Source organism: Anguilla rostrata, chromosome 7, assembly GCF_018555375.3.
Source record: "Anguilla rostrata isolate EN2019 chromosome 7, ASM1855537v3, whole genome shotgun sequence".
Classification (NCBI taxonomy): domain Eukaryota; kingdom Metazoa; phylum Chordata; class Actinopteri; order Anguilliformes; family Anguillidae; genus Anguilla; species Anguilla rostrata.
This window is the reverse complement of record NC_057939.1, coordinates 14912162-14933055: the sequence shown is the minus strand read 5'-3', so window position 1 is coordinate 14933055 and position 20894 is coordinate 14912162. Positions and strand designations below refer to the sequence as shown.

At 44.7% G+C, this 20894-nt stretch overlaps 1 protein-coding gene across 3 annotated transcripts; it reads left to right on the top strand.

The window, feature by feature from the left end:
• Positions 1-2825: 2825 nt before the first annotated feature.
• asz1 (ankyrin repeat, SAM and basic leucine zipper domain containing 1) lies at positions 2826-20827 on the top strand. Of its 3 annotated transcripts, none has more exons than XM_064343049.1 (13): positions 2826-2985; positions 3755-3860; positions 5472-5594; positions 8249-8360; positions 12409-12520; positions 12799-12933; positions 14348-14463; positions 14718-14790; positions 14988-15044; positions 15770-15882; positions 18211-18313; positions 18717-18830; positions 20551-20827. In XM_064343049.1, the coding sequence occupies exons 1-13, from the start codon at positions 2908-2910 to the stop codon at positions 20701-20703; spliced, it is 1395 nt and encodes a 464-aa protein (XP_064199119.1). In that variant the 5' UTR covers positions 2826-2907; the 3' UTR covers positions 20704-20827. The 3 variants fall into 3 exon arrangements, with proteins under 3 accessions (XP_064199119.1, XP_064199118.1, XP_064199120.1); XM_064343048.1 differs by having other exon boundaries at positions 18208-18313; XM_064343050.1 differs by lacking the exons at positions 18211-18313; positions 18717-18830; positions 20551-20827 and adding an exon at positions 17311-17448.
• The last annotated feature ends 67 nt before the right edge of the window (positions 20828-20894 follow it).

The following is a 20894-nucleotide window of genomic DNA, read 5'->3' as shown; positions in this document are numbered from 1 at the left end:
TCCTCGGTTTGTGAACAACGAACAATATGCGCACTAAGTGCCCCTTCATTAGCGAGAGAGCCGCGCCACCGACCGACTGCTGCCGCACATCTTCTGGAGATGTCATTTTTATGCAGGACACCAGCAGTACTACACAGAAATGATACGTGGGTTGAAAGGCGCAAATTCAGAGAATGGAGGCACAATTTATGTGAAAAAGGGTGTACAGAAAAACGCAGGCACCCTTTCTATAATTAATTTAGTAGCATAAAGGTCTCGGTTCATTGTGAATACGTTTTCTGCACCGATAGTTACAAAGAAGATAAACATTTGATCCCGTGGGAAATTTCATTCTTATTTGGAGAAGGGGGAATAACGGAAATAACATTGTCCTACAGTGGATTAATTAAAAAATCGGATTCCGATTGTGAAATCAGATAGTTCTATGAGTGCACTTAGGCTACTACAGTATTGATTTGATTATAGTTGGTTATTTCCCTGAGGATAGAATCATTGGACCTCATTCACAAAACTTTTCTTAAATTATTCTTACTTTTGTTCTTAAAAATGTTGCTACAAAAAAAAAAAAACGGGATTCATGACGTAGGTGCAGAGCTTTGTTGTTGTGCATATCCCAGGTGTATGAGATTATGAATGTTGCCTATTTGCAAATTTTATGTGTAATCCTGTTCATGTGATTAGCATAAGGAAATGTCCATGAACAAATACAAATAATAAAAAATTATGAATGCCAGAATGTTCTTGGAAACGTTCTGACACACAGTTTAAGACCAAATGTGATCGCACACGTTTCGTGAATGAGGCCCGTTGTGCCGTTATGATCATTTCGAGTAGAATTATTTTATTTTATTTAGTTAGAGTAAGATTTAATGCAATTCTAACTGAGTGTATATGAGACCAAGAGGAAGAGGGATATTCAGTCTAACAGAGTCGTTTTACAATTCCCTAATTTGTGGAGGACTAAAGTGTGAATAGAAAAGGCAAGCATAGCCGATGATTCTTGTTCTCATCTTCTATCGCGTGTAGCCTGCACTGTAGATGAGATATAAAGTCAAGAAAACCTACCTCTACTGAAACGACAGCGTTTACGTTTTTTAAAATAAATATTCATCAAGTTGTTGAGCACCCTACTCATTAACGCAAATGTAGGCTATACTTTCTACAAATTACATTGTGCATTACTACCTCAGCGTAATAGTTTGAGAACAAATTTGAGAAATGCTTTGCACATACCAAAATGGTTATATATGCCTACAATGTCGTAGGCTATCATGTCGATACAGCTCCATGTATGAAACTACAAGCCATCAGTGTCAGGTTACACAGTCTGAGAAGATTATAGGGCAATTTGAAGCCATTCCATTTTTAAACACAAATGAGCAATCAATAAATAAATAAATAAATAAATCCTACATAGCAAAAGTCTTTATAGGCTCATTTTGAAGTCGTTATAGGCTATTAGATAGGCCATTTGTCGACTGCACAACCGAACATTTTCAGTCTGCATACATCATCGACCTTGAATATTAATTTTCTTTTATTTTACAATGTAAATTCAACCGATGTTAAGAAGCTCAAAACAAATTGTACGTTTAGCTAATTTTAACTTATACCTAACTATTTACCATATAAGCTACCAATCAACACTCAATTGACACATTGTGCTTTCTTTGTATTGTGGATCATTCATGTTCGCCTATATTACACCACTGTGTGAAATGTAGCCTATTACTATATAACTGCTTGTTTCAGATAAGCAACGGTAATTCAATATCCTTCTAATGCAAAGTAGGCACAACTTTGTCAGATTTATTTAATTGATTCAAAGATTATCCCCTCCAGCCATACTGATACGAAAGTCAGCAAAGAGGCAAAAAAAATTGACCTGCACTGACCCTCCTGAAAACACTGAAGTGCTGGTGCCTTGAAGCAAGTCCAGACCCACTCCGGGGAAAAGTATGTTTTTTTTTCTTTTCTTTTTTTCTTCTTCTATTTTTTGGCAATAACTATGAATGACAACTTAGCCTGAATTAAATTAGCAATGCTTAAAATCATGGAAGGTTAAATTGCATTTGAACTTATTCTCTGTTACCTTCTGATGGATAGATTCTTCATAATTGTTTCATAAGTAAAACTCCAAGAACAGTGACATCAGAAGTAGTTTTCAATTTTTTTAATGTGTGAAGTATTTCTCGAAAGTTTGTCTTTGGATCCATATTATTCACCTAAATCTAAATATTATAAATTAATCATTTTAAATCGTTAAATGGGTATGCACCGTAATATCTCAGTGATTTATTGTAGACACTCACACCCTCACATATCGACGATTCTGCTTACAGTTTATGGTTCGGATATGGTGACTCCCTGGGGGAAAACTGTTCTGTCCCTGCACTCTGGGAAGTGTTCAGTGTAGGGGCCCCAAAAGCCTTCAGTGCTAAGATTACATACTGTAGGCTACCACTCCATAAACCTGGCAAAAGCAGTGCAGTTCACAGTGACAAACCCACACAGTTTGAAGGACGCAACCATTTTCTAACCATCAAATTAGCGTGCCAGGTTTGATTGCATCCGCTATCCACAAAGGTTTGATAGCATCAGCAGCGTTTCTGTGATGTGACGTATTCAAGAGCGAACTTCAACAGATGCGCGGCAAGATGGACAAAAAAAAGAAAAAACCCCAAACCACATTATGTTATTTCTGTCTCGGTCGAAGCGCGCGGAGCCACTTATGTTATGTACGTCGCTTTGGATAAAAGCGTCTGCTAAATAAATGTAATGCAATAATGTGTGTTGATAAAGTTCTGTGGTTGACACCCGGTCGGAACCACGAATGACGGAATTCTATTCGTGACGTCAGTTCCGAAAAGACATGAGCCATGCATAGAGCGTACATTTAGTGGAGACATGGAGCAGCAAGGTTTTCCTGCTGGAGATGAAAGCAGTGACGACGAATGGGATCTTGGATATTCCAAGACACCTGAGGTGATTGAACATACATTGTGCAGGACAAGCAAGTTCTAAGCCACATAAGTTAACGTAGACACGGTGAAGACAAAACTAGAGACAGCAAGTGCTAAGTGGAAAAGTCCCTTACCCGCTTCATTTAGCCTGCTGGTTAGCGACTTGTAGCGTTGCTTCGCCTTGTGACATGTTTTCTTATTTTACGCATTGCTTATTTGTAACCGTTGAATTATATCATTAAGATGTACTTGTTCAGTACAGCAAGGGTGCAATACTGTCATTTCACTGGGTAAACTCACAAATGCTCGAGGAGTTTGACCTTGTCGATCAAGGGCCTACACATAATAGCAGCCATCCTATCCAGCCAGTGTGTTCACTCCTTATTTTTAGCAGTTAGAGTTCATTTCAAAACCCTTGAATGCTTCTGTAGCATTCTATGTAATCACAACCATGATTATTCGAGTTCTATTTGTTCCCGGAGAATTATTACTTTTGTCGACGACAACAACAATAATAACAGCACATGCCAGCAGAGGGCAACCTGTTGCTTTTACCGATTTGCCTCTGCTATATTGACAGAAAACGAGCCAAAAAAGTCACATTTTTTGTGAGAAATAATACATTTTTATGTGCTGTAATCTAAATAATGTATTTGCTTTATTTGTCGGTTTAGTATATTAGAAATATACAACCTAAAAATCTAAATTGCTTATTCTGCATTACACTTCATCTACATTTATATAATAATGATTCTGTTGTGTGTGAATATGCTTTTGTACTTTGCTTTCAGAATTCAAATATTTCTGTCCCTGGACCCAATGAAGATAGAGTGTCCACTTTGAAACGTGCCATTAACACTGGAGATGTGGAACTGGTTGAGCAGTTACTGGACAACGGTATACTTGAGCAAAGATGTTGGAGCTTCTAACAAGATACAAAAGTCACTTCATTCTGCACTAATTACATTATGCAGATGAAGTATTGCTATGGTTTTGATGGGAATCAATGGAGTTTATTTTACAACCTTTTCACAACTTGGCTATTCTACTCCAGCTGAGACTTTTTGGAATAAGTTATTCCATTAATTAATAATGCCTAGGCAGACAAGAAAATGTTCTGAGGAAAATTGGTCGGGGAATTTACCTTGCCAGATTGAATTACTTAATTTGTTCATGCTGTTATATTTTATTACACAACCAACAAATAGACTGGACAACTAGCTTGCTTCTAAACTAGCTTTCAGTCTCATTGTTTTGCTTAATGCCTAAAACTGAACACATCTTAATGTATTAATATATACATTAAGATTTGTTCAGTTGTCTCAATGCATTCAGTTCCCTGACTGACTATATTCATGACTACAACTTCCTGGCATTTTTTCAATTTCCATTATAATAGAAAATGTTGTTAGTTCCATTGGCATCATTGACTGGAGCCTTGTGGAAGGGTATCCCAATGGTAGCATCCCAAAGGTAGAGCATCACTAAACATGTAACAGATAGCATCATGAGAGGTGAATTACAAAGCTCAACATTTTTTTCCTGTTTAAGTTCAGGACTCCACCTCTCATCAGCCCTGTAAGTGTTCTTTGTGAGGTTTTTTTTTAACCTGGCTATGGGTTGCATTGTTTATACTGCATTTAATCACACAGGCTTCTAAGTTTGATTTAGCAGGTAATTTAACACACTCTTTGTATGCCATATCTTAATTAATGTTACCAGTAAATAATAACATATTACCAGGTATTCCAGTTCAAACTATTATGGATGTGAAGGTTTAAATGTGGCTTATTTGCAAAATGCTTTTTCTTTGTCTAGATGACTATTCTATTTAGCAGATCAGCTATGCCTTACTAATAAAGAGCTTAGCTGAACTGAAAATTGATACCTAATGTTCTCCCAGTACCAGGGCTAGGATGTGAGTGAGGGAGACTTCATGAACCCCAAAATGGGTGGAACTAAAAAGTGTTCCTGTTGACCAAATAATTTCAACCAGTCATAGCTTTCTGGCATGAAGAGAGTAGTCTTTTGATTGGTTTAATCAAGCCAGTGATTGATGTCACATTGTTGCGCCATCATTTATGAGGCTCTTGAAGATTCACCATCTTATTGTCAGTGGGATGCACAGTCCAGCCCTGGTTTTCGTACAGTTCCTTGGGAACAGCCTGTTCAGATGCAGCTGACCTCAGGCAGTTCATTTTGGTGATTCAGTAATCTACAACAATCAAGAACCTTTATGGTCATTTCAATAGATCTTGCTGGGAATGTCTTACTGCTTGCACACATGCTATAGCATAAAAAAATCAGGTTCATGTTAACTTTTAATCTAAAATGTAAAAAGTTAAAAGGATTTGTTCCAGTCAGACACAGGCCCTGTGAATGAAGCCCGCAGACAGAGGCTAATCCCCTAGCAGGATGAATTGGGCTAGTGTGTTATGATAACGGCTGTCATCATGAGGCGCTTTATCCTCCACTGATTGCCTGCCCTGACCCCTCTGCACACTGCAGGCATGGACGTGGAGTCTCGTCTGGGGTTTGAATGGACTCCGTTGATGTGTGCTGTCCACGTTGCCAATTATGAGTTGGCAAAGTTACTGCTGGACCGGGGAGCCAGTGCAAACTTCAGCAGAGGTGAGACTTCAATTGGACTTTGTTTGGTACTTTAAAACAGATTCTGGGTTACTCACTGGGTAAAGCGACACCTGTGCTATTAACTTCAAGCTGGCATGAGCGGTGGATTGGCAGCATGAAACATAAAATATGTTCCAGGTTAGTTCATACCACAACAATGTCAGTGGAAGGGATAGTGGAGAGGTCTGGATCAGGTGACTCTGGAAGTCAGGAGCCAGTGACTATGCACTACAATTAGTAAGTCCTGGATTTTCTTTTGCCACTGCGTGTTAAATGTTCTTATGCATAATTAATTTGAAGCATTAACAATTTTGAAAACTATTGTAGTCATTATTTAATCAGTTAGTCTTATTTAATGTTCTTGTAATGTATTGTTCCTTGTAATTACACATATTTCAATGCCATTTGAAAGGCAGTGGCGTGGTATGTGCATGGTACTTTATTTAAACACAGCTCGACATATGGTGGATGGTAAATTATGGATTTTTTTCTCTGCCATGACTATTTAAAGCTGAAGAGGGAGCTGTTAGCTCTCTGGCCTGAGGCTGACCTCTGCCTGACCCTGTACAGTGTTAAAGATGAGGTCTTTAAAGTGGTCCTACTTTATTGTGTAATAGAACAGTGCTTCTCAACCCTGGTCCTGGGGATCTATTGCGTATGCTGGTTTTTCTTTTCAACCATAGGCAACCATAGTAACAAGCTCTGTGGTGTAATGAGCTGCCAATTGTTCTTAATTAGACACTAATTGTTTTTAATGTGATTTTTAAAATTTAATTGAAGGATGATTTACCTTCTTAAAGCCACATGCCGGCAATGTATGCTTTAAAAAATAATATATGTCCCATATTCACATCCCTAGAATTCAATCAGTCAGTCACATTCAATCAGTCAAACCAACTTATGCTTTCATTTACTGTACTGTATGTACTATATGGCTTATAATTCCATTTGAAAGAGGTTCCATTTTTAATTGATGCAGTTGCAAACTGGCAGGTGAAATCAGTTGGCTTCCATTTGCTGAGAGTGTGGAAACTTGAAACCATCTGTGTAAAAGGAATGGAGTTTACTGACAGCAAATGACCAAACCTTCATTGTGTTCAAATAAGTGCAACCAAACAATTATGGTAGAACTTAAACACATTTTCAACAACAACTTTAATTGATCAAGAGATCAAAACCAGCATACAGTGTGTCCCCTGGGCCATAGGGAAACATTGTAATGGAGGATTGATGCATCACATGATCAAATGGCTAGACCAGATCGCCTTTGGGGTTGGTTGCCATTCCACAGAAATGCTTTTTTCTCAGTGCCTCCATTGTAACATGTTGTTTCAATTTCACCTGCCATGTTGCTTAATTAATCTCGAGTGCTTCCTCTTCAGCCGACTTTATTTACTAAATAACTGTCATATAAACGGAGGAAATATTTGAAATATCCATCACTATGGTCCAGACTGTTCTTTCAGACTTTACTTCCATTCCTGTTTCTCTTTAAAGAAAAAAATGACCGCAAATGAAGGCATCTGTTGGCCTCAGTGAAATGCAATGAGAAGTGGGTGGGGCTTAAGGGTTTTAGGGGGGTACGTATCCCCTGTCGCTGGTGGGCAGAGCTGACGGCGGTGAAAGGAAACGATCAAGTCAGAGAAGGAGCTGCGGCCGCTTCCCGCCGCGCTTCCTGGCCGGAGCGGCGAGAGGCGGGAGAGCGGTGGCGTGACTGATGAGGCCGGCCGTCGCCCTGTCAGCTGGTTTATTTTCCCAGTCCGCCTCGGACACAAACTCCCTGGCGGGCCCGCCGCTCCGTGCCCGTGCGCGCGGTCGCGGCCAGAAGCACGTGCCGGAGCGGGTTCCATCGCCGCGGTCTCTTATCGTGCACAGCAGCGCCGAGCCGCTTTGCAAGTTCCCCTTTAGCTCCCGCGAGCAGCGTTTATCTTCCCTGTGCCGGACAGGTAAATGTTTGCACATCGCCCATCGGATTGTACGCCTGTTGATGTTTGTGATTAAGTACATAGATAGTGACGTGTCTGAGGTCAAAGGAGCCGTGCTTTGTGTACTGTGGATGTAGCCAGACGTGGCTGTGCTGGGAATAGATTCCCATGGTTAAGCGCAGTGCAGAAATTGCAGTATCCTCTGTTGTATGGCCCTCGCTGAGTTGTCACCAACATGATAGATTTCCTCATGCGGACGTTAATGTCCTCCAGCCTGATGTAGGTTTCTGAGGTTGATTCAGTACTGTATGTTTCGCATTCCACTAAAGGGCACCTTTGGCTGTTATCTAAAGATCACTAGTTTAATCATTAGTGGTTATCATTTATCTTGTCATCTGCATCTAATGAGTGTGTTTTCTGGGAAAAATTGGTATGTGGAAATGATCTCAAGGGAATGTGTGCTGTTTGACATCCAAAGTGCTGTGCACAGCCAGTAATTCCCCCCTCATAAGGTTTTATGAACTCTTCATACTCCATGTCTAACCAAATACATTCAAAACACCTTCTGTTATACCTCTTTTCCTCTCATTGACCCACTTTAGGGGTCTGTGAAGAGAAACTAACTCCAGGGATAACTGATCCACTACTGGACATGTATTAATTGTTGTATTCTAAGCTGAAGGCCTCATCACTGGTAACTCTGTAAGGGTTTCTTGTTTGGACCTGCAGATCAGTACACAGTGCTAATGGCAGCTTGCACTGCCTCTGCTGAAGAGGACAATATCGCCAGGTGTGTGGAGCTGCTGCTGTCCAGGAATGCAGACCCGAATGCCTGTAACAAGTAAGAATGTCATCCCCCTCACCCTCGTGTCTGTGAATGCGCGTGTCAGTCTGTTTCTGTCTCTCAGCTCGTTTGTGTCTGGCAGTAATCAGGAGGATGAGACCGATGCAATCTGACATTACTATAAGCAGATGTCACAGCGCATTGCTCATGTTGAAATTTGTGACGGGGTATTTCAGAGATCACATTTAAAATCATGAAATGCTTGTTGCGACTCATAGAAAACTGTTGTGCTCATTAAAAACAGCAGTTGCGGCAGTGTCGCCTTCCTCTGTAGTCTATTAACAGTTACGTGGGCCGTGGTCATAACCTGGGCACAGGTGCCAGGCAGGAGTTGGACAGGCTCGGTGCAGGAAGTCTGGACCGCGGTACAGCCCCGAATCAAACCGCAGCCGGCTGGAACGTCCTGTGGTGACGCCTTTCCTGCGCACAGACCCCCGCCGAGACAGACGAACAACAAACGGGCGGCGGGGCCGGCGGAGCGCGAGGCGGGGCCCCGGCGCCTCCCGCACACCGGCCCCCGGGGGCCCGGGGACCAGGCCCGCTCCAAACAGACCGGCCTGGAACCATTTAGCGCTGTCATCGTCCGCGGACATTTCTCACGGCAAGCGATGTGTGAAGTTCCCCCCCCCTCCCCCCCGTGACGCCGTTTCGCTCCCTCCGCCGTCGGGACGGGCCGGAGCGCACGTTTCCGACGGCCGGGCCGCTTCGGTAGGGAATCGATTTTTTTTTTTCTCCCTCCTCTCCAGACAAAATATTTGGAGAACAGTGAGTAAATCCAGAGGGATGTGGAGGGGTGCGATGGGGTCTGCCGAGCCGCACCGAGAGGCCCGCCCTGTTTGCGTGTTTGTGTGTTTAGCCGGCCGTGCGCACTGTCTGTGTTTCCATGCGTCCTGAGGTAAACACATGCTGCACGTACCGGGAGGCCAGATCGCCTCACGTGCAGAATGTGTTGCAACGATCTGTTAATAATACCGTGTCACTTGTGCAGCTGTGCCTCAAAAAAAATGTGTCCATTTATTTATTTATTTATTTTTTACTAAAAGCCTCGTTTGTGCAGTTTTAGTTACACGAAAACTACGGGAGAAAAGTCCTCCATCTATTCCTACTTTGCTTGTCATTTTCACGTGTGCAGTACATTTATTCGGAAAGAAAGAGTTTGAATGTGCGCGTCAGGGAAAGGCTGTGAAAGATAAAGGAAACAGTCCTGGAATGAGCGATCTTTCCGGTTTATTCACAAGGCCCAGGGCTCTGTCCGCCGCCGCACGTTTGCGGTGACGTGGGAGCCGTTTGTTTTCTTTCTTTGACGCAATATTGATTACCCTGCTGTATGGTTGCCAGATCAGCCGACATTTCCTCTCCCCCTTCAGAGGTGCATTCCTGCAAGCGGCCTTGTAGCCTGAGTTTTACGCGCCGTGTCCACACCGATGTGAGCAGCGGGGCGGTGGGGTGGGTGCCCTGGGAAAGCCGGGGCTATTGGGGCGGTGAATGTCACCCTGCGGCCGGTGCCGGGACTGTGCCGGAGCAGGTGCAGGACACACAGCTGTGCGCTGTAAAGGTGTGCTCGTATCCAGGGCTCCTCTGGGAAAGGGCGCCTTGCATACGTGATGATTGGCTGAAAGGTATCTCCGCGGTGACAAACGCGCGGTCGCTGATTTATTTCTCTCAGCTGCTATTTGTCACCGCTGACTTCACACGTCCCTCTCAGATAAAGACAGTCCCGGAACGGTGGGAAGGGGACGTGAGAAATGCCTCCTTTCCCTGTCTTCACAAAATCTTTATGCTTCGGATCGATAGGAATCACGCCTTTTCAGTTTTGCAACTTTCTCTCCCAGGCTGTTAGAGCATCACTCCATAAATCCTATCTGGACCATATAGTTTGTGTGTGCTCAGGGTGGCCAGGTAAATCGTTTTACAGGACTGGTTAGATATATGTTCTTCATGGACTTCAGTTCCTGGCTCGTGGAGGTGAAGTACAGCATTAATTAGAGATGCTGGATACCTTTTTTGTGCCCTGAACCTGTTTGCATGTGTTGTGCATGCATGTGAGTCCATATTTGTGTGTATCCTTATATGTTGGGGAGTAGTTTAACTAATGTGGTGAAATTACATTTTGCTGCAGTTTGCTGGTGGTTCAACTACATTCGGATTTGTGTAGTGGTTGTAGTAGCTAATTACTTATTTGTCATTTTCAGATTAGCCAATCAGACTACCAACCAGTTTTGGCTCTACAGTGTTTTTTTTTCCCCAGACCCATTTGACCAAATGCCTCCTCCTCTCTCTCTTTTTTCCCCTCTAATCCTGATTGGTGAGAAGCACTCCACTCCATTGTAGTTGCCAAAAAGTCATCTGCCAATTGGCATACATTGCTGGGTCTCCCTGCTGAGGCATTGCTCGCACCCACGTCATGTCTGGGGAACATGATAAAGATCTATTTTTTTTTTTTTTTTTTTTTTTACAAAGTAGAACCACATTGTAGTTCAAAATGAACTACATTTTTTGAGTAACTGTAGTTTCACAAGCTTCATTTCTCTTTGGGGTAGCTTGGCTGTAGTTCAGCTACTTTCGGTGCGAAGTAATTGGTGGCTTTCAGAGTAGTTTCCCCATACGCTTTAAGAGTGGTTTCCTCAACACTGTGTGCTTGTGTTATGTGTGTGTGTATGTGCATCCACATGCGTGTGCCTGTGTTGTGCACGCTTGTGGATCCGTATGTGTGCACGAATGTTTTACCATTCTGTGTGTACTGAATGTAAAAGTAAAACCTTCTTTTCAGCTGCTCTGTAGGTATTTCTGTCAGTATTGTGAAAATGAAAACACTTGAACTGCCCTGGTTAAACGGAAGGCATTTTTTAGACTCAATGGGCCTCATTCACGAAACTTTTCTTAAATTATTCTTACATTTGTTCTTAAAAATGTTCACACAAAAAAACAATATGAGATTCATGACGCATGTTCAGACCTTTGTTTTTGTGCATATCCCAGTTGTATGAGATTATGAATGCTGGCAGATTGTAGATTTTATGCGCAATCCTGTTCATGTGATTTGTATTAGGAAACAGCCATGAGCAAATACAGATAAAAAAATAATGAATGCCAAAATGTTCTTGGAAACCTTCTAATACGCAGTTTAGGATCAAATGTGATCGTGCACACGTCGTGAATGAAGCCCAATGTCAGTTTTCGTGTGAATCACTTGATCATCCGGATGTCCCATGATTCAGTTTTATAATTGAGCCCAGGCAGTTGAACATGGGTTTAAATGTGTTGCTGCCTCTCATGCAAATTTAAGGCTTCCAGAAAACCCAGCTGTCAAGTCTGTCATAATTTAAATACTAGATGGAGGAACTACAGTTGCAGTTCTTATTCTGAAGATTGAGAGGGAATACGAAATCCACAGTCCATACAATCTTCCCTCTCAAGCTTCTGCCTCATTCCAGGCACCTAAGGCTAGTCTTGCCTTACTGTTTAGTTCAGTGCCACTTTGTAAGTTGTATGTTGGTTTGTGTTATTATTCAAGTCATGTCATAATTTAAACACTAGATGGAGGAACTACAGTTGCAGTTCTTAGGCTGGCTAGCAGAGCTGAATTTGGGCAACACCACCCTCTAGTGGACTGTCCACAATACAGGTCCTGTAATTAGCCCCTGATTCAGGAGCTGCCCGATTTCCATTTGACTTCATACGTAAAAGCGTATGCATATCATTCAGATCTATATATTTTATTCAGTCATGGTGTATTACCGTAGTTACTTGCTGGTTAAGCTTTAATGAAGAGAGTGAAAGATATGGATAGCACACCTATTCTACTCCTAATATTCCTGTGAATGTGTAGTGGTGTATGGCACAGTTGCTTCCATAACTGGCCATAGCATTGAGCAGGTAGGGAGGGCTTCAGTGGGATTAATCTGGTACCAGCTGCATACTTTGCATTTAGAGCACCTAGCTATTTATTGCAGTTATGGGCAGTTGAGAGTAACAGTGTGGTCATCACTCAGGGCTTCTGTGCAGACTGTTTCATTGACGGGGAACGATGTCTTTTCATTGGCAGATCCCATATGACCTCGCTGATGCTGGCAGCCAGGGACGGATACAGTCAGGTGATTAACCAGCTGGTTTCCCACGGAGCTGAAGTCAACACCCAGGATGCCAACGGATACACGGTACAAGGCAGCATTTGTCGGTTTATTTATCCTTTATTTAACCAGGTGAGTCCCATTGAGATTTCTGTCTCTTTTTCAGGGGAGCCCTGGCCCAATCCATAGTTTGTTTTGATGCTCTCAACAGCTGTGACACACAGAAACGACCAATTGAAATCTTTTTGCTGCAGTGGTGTGTCTAGTTGGTGATGATTTCCTGTCCCAACTTCCTATTCTGGAGACAGAGAGAGAGAGTATTAATGGAGTATTATTAATCATTGACCGTAATGCTGAACACTCAGGCCCTGGCTATGGCTGTGCAGTATGGGAAAGAGGAGGCTGTGTTGAAGCTGCTGCAGCTCGGAGCCGACAAAACCATCAAGACCAAAGCTGGGAAGAACGCAGCAGAACTGGCGGACATGTACAAGCGGCCTCAGGTGACATACTGACCCCTGGAGGAGATCCGCTGTCACTGCACTCCATAGGACTTTACCTCCACACTCCTCAGTTTTATTTTATGTACTCCTCATGTCAAATGGAGCAAGCTGACTGAACATCTGTGTGTCTGAGTTATAAAGGTTTAATTTTGGCATGGGAAATCTTTACTTCCCATCCTTGGTTCTCTAGACAAACTCAGCTGAGCTGGATCAAGGTTTGACTGAGCCTTTAAATATTAATTTGGATGACTCAATTTAAGCTCTAAATTATGTGTGAGCAAAATGTGTTTTAGGAGATTTTGTCTTCTACTGTTTGTTATATCTGTCCCTTGTGGCACCTTTCTAAATGCACTGCTTTTGATTAGGGAAATTGTATAACAATAGAATAGTTTCATAACAAATGAACAGAGTCTAGGGGACGGAGTGTAGCACAGTGGGTAAGGAACTGGGCTTGTAACCAAAAGGTCGCAGGTTCGATTCCCGGGTAAGGACACTGCCGTTGTACCCTTGAGCAAGGTACTTAACCTGCATTGCTTCAGTATATATATCCAGCTGTATAAATGGATACAATGTAAAATGCTATGTAAAAGTTGTGTAAGTCGCTCTGGATAAGAGCGTCTGCTAAATGCCTGTAATGTAATGTAATGTAATGTAATGAATATTTGAACAATTCAGAATTGGCACTCTGTTGTTAAAACTCTGTGGTTAACTCTCTGTGAATACCAACACACCTCCACAAAAGCACTTGGAACAGTGAACTGCCAAGCAGTGATAAACCCAGAGTGGCATTCAAGTTAAAGAGTTAATTAAAAAGTGTGTGCTAAAAAGCATATATATAGACCCTTGAAAGCAATGCAATTAAGAACTCAGCTGGATTAATTATCCGCTCACTGTATTTCATTTCATATAGAAATTTCAAAATGCTGTTTCATAATATACAGACTCCTGCAGTCAAAGAGTCTATCTGCACTCTCTTTAGTCCTCCACTGCACATGGTGTCCTAAAATGTGCAGGATCCACAGTCCGTGCTCCCTCTCAAACTTGTGGTTCATTCCAGGCACTTAAGGCTAGTCTCACTTTACATTTCAGTGTGCCTCTTTGTAATTGTATATAGGCTTGTATTATTATTCATTGTTACAGGAAATTAAGTATAAATCAAATTCAGTAGCAGTGTCCCATCTATGCACAAAGTAGAATGACACAAAATATAGCAAGCCACCACACAAAATAAACTGGGAAAGAATTAACTCTGGTTAATGGTTGGCATTTGACTGGAATAATAAAATGTTTTGGAAAGTTTAATTTGAATTAGATTGTTAATATGATTGTTTTGCTGAGGGAAGTGGGATCCAGATGCAATGCTGTAGTGAGTGAAACAGTGAGCAGTCTGATCCTTGATGATCTTCACTTCCAGATCTCCAGGATCTTGGCTTCACCGGGGGATCCCAGAGTGAGCGGGGAAGTTCTGTCCAAGGAAGAGACGCTCTTCAAGTTCTTTAAACAGAATCCTGAACCGCCCACAACCACAAGGTGAACTACGATTACTTGTAATGAACGCATGGTCACTATGCTTATGCTTCAAGGAACAGTGCTGTAGTGGCATCTGGTGGCCACGAGTGATGACAGCAGCTGTGAATGTGTTTTTGGTCTTGTACTATGAATAAGTGAAAAGCACTTTAGGTTCAGTGATTACATTTTCAGGTAGAAGTGAACTGTTGTGTCAGTTTTCACGACATGAATATTTGCAGTTTAACTCTGTGTGTCTGTGTTTGTGTTTGCTCCAGTTCTGATAAACTCTGTGACATTGAGCTGCTTCTGCATGGCCTGAATCTGGAATACCTGTCCGATATTATGCTTGTGAGTTCCATCCCCCACTGTCGTAGAGAACTGAATTAATTGTTCTGCATCTACTGTAGGTGAATATGTTTATTGCATATTGAGTGCAGCAATGTAGAATGATGTCTATTCCTGTTTAAGATCACTTGTTGAAGATCTTGTCATTTAGATTTTGTTTATTACTTGGCAGAATTTCAGAAAGCCCTTCTCTTACACAGGAGAATGACATTACCTGGAATTACCTGTCCACGATGGAGAAAGAAGATTTTGAAAAGGTGAAGGCATTTAAAGCAGTTGTTAACTTCATTAAGAGATATTACCTCAGTTCCTTAAGAAGCCAGTCACTCTTGGCAGTTTGTTAGTGAAAGGGCCACAAGGCAAGTAGCATGCTGTGTTGCTCAACTTGATATCTGTTTAAAAATACCAGTCTGTTCAGTACTACGTGTCTTCCAGTGGCAATCACACACTCATATATGAGGTCCACATAGTGCTACATAGATCATCTGTTCTTCCCTGCAGTAGGTTTATGTTACTCATGTCTCTGTCCCTGCGTCTGTCTTTAGGCATAGCAGCTGTCCGTTGGAATCGTGACCTGTGGCACAGCTTTCCTGTTAACGGGACAAAGCGAAACTTAATCAGTTCTAATGATGAGACTCACTAAGCCTTTTCACCCTGATCACATGGCCTGAGGTTATAGCAGACATCATATACTGAGGACCAGATTTTAAACTGTTGATGCTTTTTTTCTCAAATGATCCTTTTTCTAGGGTGACAGCCAGAGTAAACAAAGCCTCATTAATCACCCACAGACATACAGAGAGTAAACGCTGTGCCCAGGTTCTATTGAACATACTATAATGGTAATACAGCGAGAGTGTAAAAGAATATAAACTGCATAGATATACTCAGATTCCTACCATGTGGTTGATCCTTCATATAGTAGATTGGTACATTAGTTGATGCCAAACACTGTCTGAGTTTTGGGGAACTGTCTCCACAGATCGGTATTACAGACCCTGAGGACCAGAGGAAGGTCATGTCCGCGGTGCAGGAGATGCACTTGGACAGAGTGGACATGGACACCTTCACCCGCCTGGACAACATTGACAGCAGGTACCCAACAAATAAGTCTGTAGAGCGCCTTCCGTACGAGCCCAAAGCGCTCTCCAGTCATCTATGGCAACTCATTAGAGTCTGCGAGCAGTTTCAGGCACGTAGCGGTGGTGTAGCCTCCCTCGCTGCAGCTCTGCGTCAGGTACCGCTACCCGCCAGTCTGAACTGGTATGAGACGACTCGTGCACAAACGCAGAGCGGAAACAGCGGGCGGTTCTGACAGGCGTCGTGCTGTCGGAATCTCTCTTCTCAAAGGGGACGGGTGGGTGGCAGGCAGCGCTCCCCGCCGTCGCCTGCCCCCGTTTCTCTCTGTTAAGCACACCGAGGTCCCCAGAGGTGCGTAAGACTGGCAGAACGGGGCCAGCTGAACACACGACTGGGGGAAAAAGGGTAGGCACATCCCCCACCGGCTGGCATAATTCATCCCGTCTGAATGTCATTAATGGTGTTTTGACATTTTCATATGCGCTAACTGCCTCCTGCTTGAAGCGGTGCGTATTTGAAACAGTCCATTCTGTGAACGTGCCAACACACTATTTATCTCTGTGATGTCGGCTGCATGTGCAGTCGATGTCAGCACTAAGTATCTGTTCATTAATGAAATGCAAGCAGAACAAAGTTCCAAGGATTTTTCTTTTGCTGTGACATGTTTAACTGCATGTTGGCATTTATCAGTTTGGCAATTGCTTCATGCATACCGTACTCATGGTCTGTAGTCCTGACTTTAGAACCTTGTCTGTGGCTTTTTGTATGAGCCCTTCCTATGGCTGGCCTGTCTGATCAGGGGGCTGCCTTTTATTTGCATGTCCCAGCAGGGGGCACACATTTTAACCGTGGTGCTAACGTGGGACACCCTTTTAGAACGCAGGTCTGTCTCCTCCAAGCGCAATAAATGGAAAGAGCTTCTCTGTCCGTAAAGCTATAATGTGCTTCAGGATCTAGCGGTTTTCACATCATGCGAGGAAGGGAGACATTGCTAAAATGGTCCCTTAAAAAAAATGAATCGCGGAATTAAATCACAGAAACGGGCGGGGAGGAACGCCCCCCTCTTTGGCGGCGGGACCTCGGCCCTCTCCTGGAATGTGACCCCCCGATTGGACGGGCAGACATGTTTACGGGGCCCCGCGCCGCCACGGTTTACCCGCTCCGAATACACATGTCAGCGCCGACCCCCCGGCCGATCGCTCATTCGGTCAGAGAAAAACTAACAGAGGGAAGGGCCGGCCTCGGCCCGACCGCCGCGCGGGAGATAGTAACTCCAGGCCCGCTGACACTGTTTACCTCACTGACTGACAGTGTTGAAGCAAGACCGGGCTGCCGCTGGAAATGTACTGTTAAGATAACACTATCAATATCGCTCTGGCAGAGTGTCTGTAATGGTTCTGACACGCGAGGTGATAAGTAGGAAGCGGGCTTTTTTTTTTTAAGGGGGGAGCTCGAGGAAGGGCGCACTGCCGAAAAAACCGTCCATAAAACGTTAGGAGTTAAACGCATCTCATCCCCCACAGTGAACAGCATGAAGGGCCAGAGCTACGGAGTGCAGTAGCGGAAGGGGTGGGCCTGGTGATATTGATTAACAAATAAAACGCCTCCTTTGTGACTTTATTTTGTGTAAGTGTGAATTTTCTGCTTCACAATGAGTGGAGGAGTGCAGTATTTATCTGTCCCAGAGCAGTGCCATTGAAGATTCGTGAGACCATTCCACAGCTGCTGTCTGTGCTAGACATGCTCTTTATGCTAATAGTGTGCTATTAATCAAAGGTAGCCTATTACTGTGCATTTTGGTGGTGTACATCCTAAAGAGCTATTGAAACTGTTTCAGACAGGTTTTGTTCTCTAAGGGCAGGGTGGATTGGACTGCATCTCACCTGGCCTTACCCCGCTGTGTTTGTAGGGAGTTGCTAGGTGTGTTCTGCTTCATTTACCACAATGTTATTGGCATTGCTAGTTAGCGATAGCCCTGCTCGGCCCATCTCTGCACCTGGCAAACCCAGACTGCATGCACAGAGAGACAGTTACTGTACACTCGACAGGCCAGCTCACCTGCAGTACCAGTTTTATTATTCACACTACAGGGCTATCACTGATTACAGAAGCCTCCAGTAGGAACCTGGCATTTCATTAGGAGGCACTAATACAGATCAGATTCGAGGATTCTTAGCCAACTTAAATCTAGTCTAATCTAAACTTCCCAGATTAAGCCTGTTATGTCTGTTTTTTTTTCATGTTTGAAATTTTTATGGTTGTAAAAATGAAACTTGTCTAATGGTCTTTTCTCATCAGTGTGCTTATCTCTCTGTGCCGTCTGATTCCCTGGGTTTTCAGCAGTGAGGAGCTGTACAACTTCCTGATTAGCCTCCGCCAGCAGTGCTGCTACCTGACAGAGACGGTCCAGGACGTCATCAACAGGTTTCCCAAGCAGGTCTCTGAGGTACCGCCTGCCGCAGAGGAACCGCGCCGATAGATCAGCTCGGGAACACGCCTCGCAGTCGCCCTGCCACCCCGTTTAATTACACTTAATAGCTTTGGCATTAAATGAGCATTGGCTGCAACAATAGGCGTAATTAGCGTTTCCTGAGCTGTAGCTGCGCTTTCTGTAGAAGCCCGAACATGTTTCACGCAGAAGCGCTGACGTGCTTTATGGTGCTTGCTTGCCTCGACAGTTCGTCGAGTGTTGAGGTAAGCGTACATTTCCCGCAGACGCGTAAATGGTCCTTGCAGGAGCGTTCACATAATCTCCTGCACAAGTGTTAATGTGTCTCCTGCGGAGGTGTTAATGCGTTTCCTGCGGGAGCGTTTGGCGCGTGTAACGGTGCGTGCTCGGCCTTCGACAGCTCGTCCTCACCTGGGACCCCAAGCAGGACTCGCAGTCCATCTGCGCCGACCTGGTGACCCAAACCGCCAACCTGCAGAAGGAGGTGACCTGCCTGAGGAACCTCCTGACCAAGGTAATCCCCCTGTGACCGAGCCACAGCCCCGCCCACGCCACGCTCTCACGGGCCTGTGGGAAGGGGCGGGCGGGCTGGGGCGGGCGGGGGCTTACTGTCAGCGGGGGCTGATGGGAAGCGAGGAGCAACGGGGGGGCGTGAGGGGGTCTGCAGCCGACAGCGGTGACGTTAACAGCCCATAAGTCAGCCCCGACCCGACCGCCGCGTGACAACGTCCCGTCGGAGAGGCGCGTCCGGGTCGGCGTCCGGGTCGGCGCGCGGCCGCGGCGGTGTCAGGCGCCAATCGGGACGGAGGCCATTTGGAGGTCTGGCAGCGTGCCAAGGAGCGCGGGGCTCCGTAGAGACCTCGCTGTTATCCCCAATCTAAAGCAGACGCGCTCGTTTATCTTATCTCTCCCTCTCGCCTCGGGGAGCCGCGGTGGCCCGGCCACGAGGCAGCACCCGCCCTGCGAGTCCAGCGACTCACCCAGGACCGCGGCTCTGACACTGCGGCAGTCTGAGGGGAGCCTGGCTCACCCAGGACCGCGGCTCTAACACTGCGGCAGTCTGAGGGGAGCCTGGCTCACCCAGGACCGCGGCTCTAACACTGCGGCAGTCTGAGGGGAGCCTGGCTCACCCAGGACCGCGGCTCTGACACTGCGGCAGTCTGAGGGGAGCCTGGCTCACCCAGGACCCGCAGCGGCTCTGAGCTGCTACCGGCGCGTCTGGGGGGGGGAGCCTGGCTCACCCAGGACGGCCCGGGAGCGAGCTCTGACACTGCGGCAGTCTGAGGGGAGCCTGGCTCACCCAGGACCGCGGCTCTGACACTGCGGCAGTCTGAGGGGAGCCTGGCTCACCCAGGACCGCGGCTCTGACACTCGCAGCTGAGAGCCTGCTCACAGGACTGCGGGTCGTCTGCAGTCGTTGAGGACTGCTACCAGGACCTCAACACCACAGCTGGACCGGTTACCCAAAGCTAAAACTACAGACTACCCAGAGAATGCCTCTGGATTAAGGACCCTTGATTTAAAAAATTATGCCTGAGCTAACTTTAGTTCAAAAAGAAGGCACTATAGGGACTTGTGTCTTATCCTCAGACGTCATTTATTGTGAAGAGCGACACATAGCACCACCCACAATGTGCAGTGTATAAAATTAAGTTTTGTTTATCCAGTCACCCGCCTTGATATTTTAAATTTATTTTTTGCGCCTGCCGCTTTAATTAATTTTTTTTTACTTTAGCGACATGGTAAATTGACGACAGGCATGTAAACTACAACTGAAAATAAGATCATTTGATACCAAGTACAACAGAATCAAAGCCGTGACTGCAGAGAGGCTGTGCTCTGAACATTCGTAGTTTATCCTGTGGCATTACGCGAGGGGCAGCGTTTAAGGATGCTGTTTAGGTCATGCAGACAAAGTGCTTATCCATCCGCTGAAACGTGGCTTAGGGCAGAGATTTGAGGAGGACTGGAAACATTTTATCTGCGCAAGATCGGGCATGTCATCTGCCAGTGGGAGGTACATGTACACCAGCACTTCTCTTAATTCAAATAATGATCTACTTAAACAGAGCTGACTGAACTGTACTTCCCAGCTTTTGGGTGGGAGGGGGGGGAACTGGTATAATCCAGTTAGGATTAGGGGAGCCCTGAATTAGGTCATTATTTTCACTGGAGAGATCTGTGACCGAGTGTAATTCCCACCCTCACCTTTTCCGTTATGATTCTGCTCCAAGATGAACAGCTTCGAGGACCCCTGTCAGCTGCCCCTGCCCGGTTCCCACGGAAACTGGAAGAGAACAGCCCTTAAGAGCCTGGGGCTGAGCATGCTGGGAGCTGGCCTTCTGTTGCTGCTCTCGCAAGCCAAGAACCCCAAACTCATCCCATAGATTGATTCTGTTTTCTTTGTTGGGCCCAGAATCCTTGGCCAGTGTTCCTCGTTTAGCATGTTCTTAAGGAGCAAATCTCGCTTTTGAATAAAAGTAATAATAATAATAATAATAATAATATAATTCTAGAGCCACTATATGTTGATTTATTCAGTTTGTTGTTATTCATCAATTTTTTTTTACTTTGATTT

Bases quoted from the DNA above. Each gene is read 5' to 3' on its own strand.
- asz1 (XM_064343048.1), top strand. From the start codon at position 2,908: ATGGAGCAGCAAGGTTTTCCTGCTGGAGATGAAAGCAGTGACGACGAA. The intron at 2,986-3,754 runs GTGATTGAACAT...CTTTGCTTTCAG, and splicing joins GATATTCCAAGACACCTGAG to AATTCAAATATTTCTGTCCC. The intron at 14,464-14,717 runs GTGAACTACGAT...TGTTTGCTCCAG, and splicing joins GAACCGCCCACAACCACAAG to TTCTGATAAACTCTGTGACA.